Consider the following 6,000-nt stretch of genomic DNA (forward strand, 5'->3'; position numbering starts at 1 on the left):
ACCAGCTCGACTATCTTATTTGACTACAACTTTTTCAAAGAAGAAAGACTGTAAAAATGTCATAAAATATTAAATTAGTAGCCCAAATTAGCTAGTGTTTTAAGTGCACGCGTTCAAACATGGTCATTAGAATATCAAGCATTATTTATCCCTTTTGACGGATTAGTTAGTTTTGATCCCAATTGTACGGCTTTTATAATTTAATTGCAATCTTTCTCTAGAATATGATGGCAAAGCTGATGATTAAGGTTTTTCTCACACTATATATTATTTTGTATAAGATAAACTCCACTAGATTATTTCTCCCAAAAAAAAAAAAAAAGCCCCCCACTAGATTTCTGGCCAAATTTGGGCCCTCCATAATTTAGAATTCAAAGCTAAAAGCACTTGTGAAAAACCAAAAGCAACTTTAAACTTTCCCTTTTCTTCTACTAGTTCTTGATGGGGTCACCTTGCAGTGTAAGGGTCAGTTTGACATTGCTGTGTTGTGTAAATAATAGCTGTCAGATTTGCTGTGAGAGAAAGCAGTTTGGCGTTTGGTAAACTTTTTGTTAAAAGTGTTGTTGGTATTAATTCTCACATAATCAGAAAATGATTGCCGCATAATCATTAAACCCAACGCCTATTCGAAACTGATTCCTGCATAATCAAAAAGCACCTCATTAGTTGATTTCCGTTATAGCTTTCTCTCACAGCAACTTTAAACAATAAGTGATTTCTCATAGTTTACCAAATGGGCTGAGCTTTCCAAAATTTAAAAAAAAAAAATCACTTATCACCCCAAATAAGTAATACCAAACGGACACTAAAGTAGTAAAACTTGGACGTATATGCAAGAGCTTGGTATTTTCACTTCTTAAAGGCCCAAATCCAACGGTATCTTAATTAGCCCAAATCAGAAAGATATATACAGTATTCTTTTTCTTCTTATTTATTTATTTATTTTAAAAAATGAAGGTTGTCACTTGTTGGATTTGGAAACTTGTGGACCAAGATATTCTAGTCCTCTTCCTCCTCCTCCTTCTTCTAGCAATTAATCCAGTTTCAGCAAACCATTCTATTCGAATCACAAAACTAGCAATTAATTCTCTCAGATTTTGTTTTTATATCAAAACAATGGTTATCTTCTAAAAACAATGGTTATCTTCTAGGCCCTAGGCCCATCCTTCAGCGATGTCTTAAAATTATAAATTTCTAATGGCATCAAGAAGTTAAAAGATAAGGAGTTTTACAGACAGACCATAATAAAAACCCCTATCTGCTTCCTAAGCACGAATCACAATCACCAGGAACAATGGTGTTGACCCGTTCACATTTGTCTATCCATTCACTGTAGACGTCTATGGGTTCAGTCAAAGCTGTGATGGTTGTGCTATAACTCTCTTGGCAAACGCTACAGAAAGCCTCCCCAATCATGTTCTTCATGTCAATGTCACATTCAATGCTGCTCCCGTGATTGCAGAAGGGGCAACAGAATACTGTATCAAGCTTCTCCCTTGGCTTCTAGCTACAAGCTTTGCCCCTGACGACGACTTTCTCTTCCCCATTCTTTCTTCAACAATTTTCTGTCTTGAGTGTTTATGTTCAAGATGCTAAAAAATATAGCAACTTCTGTATGTTGTATTAATCTTCAAAGGAGGTAATTATAGAAAGCAATAATGTCCTAATTGTACAAGGATTGTTTTCCTACATTAATTATTAGGATGTAAATTTTTTCTTTAAAAAAAAATTGAAGTTGTCACTCATCAAGTTGGATTTGGAAACTTATCAACTAAGTCCAACTACTAATCCTAGTAGGCCTAGGATTAGGTTTAATTATTCTGTTATATATACGTTTCTATTATTCTGTTATATATACGTTTCTATTATTCTTGTAAATATATATATATATATATATTGTCACTTGACAGTCGGATTTGGAAACTTGTGATACCAAGAAGTCCCAGTCCTAGTCGTAATCTTAATCGTATTTGGTTTAAATTCTGAAGTCTCTCCCCTATATATATATAGGTCTCTTTAGAATAGAAACCCCAATTGTTATAGCTACTATTTCTCTTGTTGTTGAATTCGTTCTTCTAATAAGCGTTCTTAATTAGTGTTCAATTTTTTGCTTTCCTTTGTTTCTATATTCATGGGCATGGCTTCCAGCAACGAAATTAGGGCACCACTTAAGCCACCAATGCGTTTCATGTTGCCCCACGAGATTTTCCACGGCACAAAACCAGCACACGAATGGTACGAACATATGGATAATCATGATTATGATGATGATGATGATGATGATGATGATGAGGAGGAGGAGGAGGAGGAGGTTGGTTATTGTTATTTTCATAATGATTATTGTTATCATAATGATGGTGATGGGGATGGTGATGGTGATGGTGATGAGGATTATGATGATGGTTATGAGGAGGATGATGAGGATGATGAGGATGATGATGATAGTGTTTTCTCACTGCTTGTGCAAGATGAAATTGATCAACATGAGTTTGAAAGCTTCACAAGTGATCATTATTATACTTTGTCTCTGGATGGTCATGATCAAGATCCAACCGTTCATCAAGATGATGATCAAGATCCAACCCTTTGTCTAGACCTTGATTATGATGAGGGCTATTTGACAGTGCCATTATCCCCACCAAGATCTGTATTATACTTTGACTGCAACATGTGCATGAAAGTGGCAAGAGAGCCAGTTGTGACTTCATGTGGGCATTTATATTGCTGGCCTTGTTTGTACAGTTGGTTGAATATCTACAGCGCTCAAAGGGAGTGCCTTGTTTGCAAGAGTAGAGTGTTTGATTCTTTGATCACTCCTATTTACAACTGCAGAGACATCAACTCTGGCTTCAAAGTGCCACCAAGACCAAAGGGGCTTCGTCTCTCTTGAACATTTCAATTCATATGTAGCTCGGATTATATTTTGTTTTTTATTATTATGCAATTCTTTTATTAGTTTATATAGATGCAAGTATTGATCCAACTGGGTCTAGTCCAATAAAAAAGGGCCTTAATTTACAAACTAGAGGTCTCAGGTTCAAACACACATGGCATCATAGTTGTATGTGTGTGTGTGTGAAACCCTCCTCCTCTCTAATTTAGACTATCACTTATACTCCAAAAAAAAAAAAAAGATGCAAGTATTGTAATTCATAAAGAAACTATATCAAATTTAGCTTATTTTATTATTTTTCTTGCTTCTTTTTGTTGTGTGTCTTTGTTTCTTGATTTGCCCCTCTTACAGATTAATCTCCTAATTTACCCAAAAAAAAAGGTCTTATAAGAAATGGGCATTCAAAGAAAAAAATTGGACAATAGATAGAATTATTAGGCAAAGCAAAGTGTTTTAAGTATTTTATTTAACATACCTAATTTAGGAATGAGATGTGGGATCATTAAAACTTGTTGATGCTTGGAACATTTGAGGACTTGCACATTTGTCAATTAGTACACGTTATAATTTTTTTTTTAGTACAAGCGATTGAGGGAGGGTGGTTTAAGCGATTGAGGGAGGGTGGTTTACACAAATATTTATTGAGATGTGGAAAAGGTCAACCAACTGAGTTATACCCCACTGACCACGTTAGTATTTCTTAGTGTAAACATGTAAGATGACTATGGATTATGCCTTAATCCCTGAGCAATTATTGAAAACTCAAGATTTTATTAATCCTTGGGTAAGTCCAAGTTTGATATACACTATTGGTCAATTTTTATATATTATTTTCAACAACAAAATTATGCCTACGGAGACCATGGTAATCTAACATGATATGAGAAGTCCTTGAAAATGGTCATAATCAAAATCAGAAAAAAAAAAAAAAAATGGGAAAGGAAGGAAACAAATAGTTTTTTGCAACGCTATACGTTTTCCGACGACGTCGTAGACCGTGCGATTGATTCTCAGATTGGCTGAAGGAAAAGGACTATCCTCAATCAGGTAAACGTAATTTTGACCCCTAATTTTCATTTCTCTGTTTCGCTGTTTCTCCTTCATGTTTGTTTTGTGTTCTGTTTGCTTGCTGGGAAAACGTGGGAAATGAAAATAAAATGTAATAAATCAATTTTTTTAAAGAGAAAATTTGAGTACTTGAATGACAATCAGTTTGTAACAAAAGGGTTTCCTTCTAATTGAATGGTTCTGTGAAAGATTGCATCTTTGAATAAAAATTGGGTTTTGCTCATGGGGTCCTGCTGTTGGCTTGGCAATTTAAATCTGAGTACACCTTCTTGTGGGAGTGTTAAGTTCCTGAGTTGTATGAGATTTTGTTACTCTCTAATGAACCAGACCAGAGGGTCTTTGCTAAAAGTTTGATTTTAAATTTAACCCCGAAAAAAAGAGTGGTACTTGGTGATTGTTGGTAACTTAGTATGAACAAGTTGGGTCTGGATGGTGTTACAAAATATCCAGTTTAGTCACTTTGGTTGGATGTTCTTGCCATGTTAGAAGGGGCATTTCGATGCCCGGAATAGTGAAAACCAGTTCACTGTTGTAAATCTTGCATCGATCCCTAAATTGAGAAGATTTGGTGAGATGAATTTTGCAAGTTGTGGTACAACTACCCCTTTGAGCTGTTTGAAGAACCTTCATGTCGAAAGTCAATTTATAGTAAAGATTACTTACGGGTGTATTCAATTGGGATTTTAAAAGATTATTTTATGATAAATAAGTCTTGTGGTATTCAATTAAGATTTTTAAATAATCTAAACAAGTCTTGTGGTTTCATTAAGACGTTTAGGATTTTTTTTTAAAAGTGTCCAAATCTAGTAGTATTCAATCAAAACTTTAAATAAGTAACAAAAAGTCTTTTGGTATTTAAAAACTTGATAATTTCAAAGGATTTTTTAAAATATGGAATTGTATGAGACTTTTTAGTTGGATGTATAAATACCAAACCCTATCTCAAATTCCACCCTAACCCATTAGACTTTTTCATGTGAGATTTTTTTTTCCTGATGGAGAAGATGAACAGACGTGCAGTCGGGAGTTCTACACGAACAAGGTAATTTCTTCTTCCTTCACTGTGAATCTTCTATCTTGTTCGTAGTTTATGATGATAACGTTCCCTTGTACTTATGTATTGATGTCATGTCAACTTGCAGTCGATATTTTCAATTGCTGGAGCCAGTGACGGACCCAAAATTTTTTTAGCGGAGGTGCAAAATTGATTAAGTATGAAAAATAGTTTTTCGGAATAATCATTTTCTCAAGATAATTTTTGGCGGCTTTTATTCCTTACACATTAAATAAGAAAACTTGATTTTATGGGATTTTAGTATGAAGTATATATTGACTTAATGAGCCATCATTTTTAGCCTAAATCGTATTTTGCACTAAAACCGATTTTTCATATTTTGATTTGATAGGAATTTGATTTTCTAGTATTTTTATTTGAATCCAAATGGGGGGTACTTCCTTATTTACATTGTAAACTTAAGTAAATGGAGTAATATAAAAATAAATTAAAGTAAAATGACAAAGACATTTACTTAAATGTTGAAAATGGAAATAAGGTAATCTGTACACCAGTTGAGTAAAGGGGCAGTTTGAAGCACCTACAATGGTTTTTCAGGCGAGAGAAGGTGCAAGTGCACTTCCTTGCGCCTATGTAGATCCGTCAATGGCTGGAGCCTACTTGCAGACGATATTTCAATTGCTGGATCCTACTTGCAGATATTTTAATGGCCAGAGCCTACTTGCTATAAATTTTAAGTACAATCAATTCATGGTTTTTTTTTTTTTTTTTTTTTTTAAACTTTTGTGTTTTTGATTTTTTTGATTTTTTTTATTATACAATACTTTTCAAAAGTTACTTACTTGTCAATATTTTCAATTAGAAGTTTTATTACTTGCTGGAAGTTATGTACACTACTTTCTTTTTTTTGTGTTTTTGCTTTTTTTGTTTTTTTTTGTTTTTGGTGGAGCCTACTTACTTGTCGATATTTTTTTTTGGTAAAATAGGGGCAAAGCCCAGAACAAAAAGATTACACATAAACAAA

The 6,000-nt window shown here is 33.9% G+C and overlaps 1 protein-coding gene across 1 annotated transcript; it reads left to right on the forward strand.

Annotated features, from left to right (window-relative positions):
* LOC109947413 lies at positions 1,343–2,890 on the forward strand. The gene is made up of 2 exons (XM_020557374.1): positions 1,343–1,366; positions 2,390–2,890. Exons 1-2 carry the CDS (start codon positions 1,343–1,345, stop codon positions 2,888–2,890), a joined length of 525 nt encoding a protein of 174 aa, XP_020412963.1.

This window comes from Prunus persica, chromosome G2 (assembly GCF_000346465.2).
Source record: "Prunus persica cultivar Lovell chromosome G2, Prunus_persica_NCBIv2, whole genome shotgun sequence".
Classification (NCBI taxonomy): domain Eukaryota; kingdom Viridiplantae; phylum Streptophyta; class Magnoliopsida; order Rosales; family Rosaceae; genus Prunus; species Prunus persica.

What these genes read in the sequence shown, in the direction of transcription:
- LOC109947413 (XM_020557374.1), top strand. Translation starts at nt 1,343, where the DNA reads ATGGGTTCAGTCAAAGCTGTGATG. An exon ending in GTTCAGTCAAAGCTGTGATG is followed by an intron (nt 1,367 to 2,389) that starts GTTGTGCTATAA and finishes GATGGTGATGAG; the next exon opens with GATTATGATGATGGTTATGA.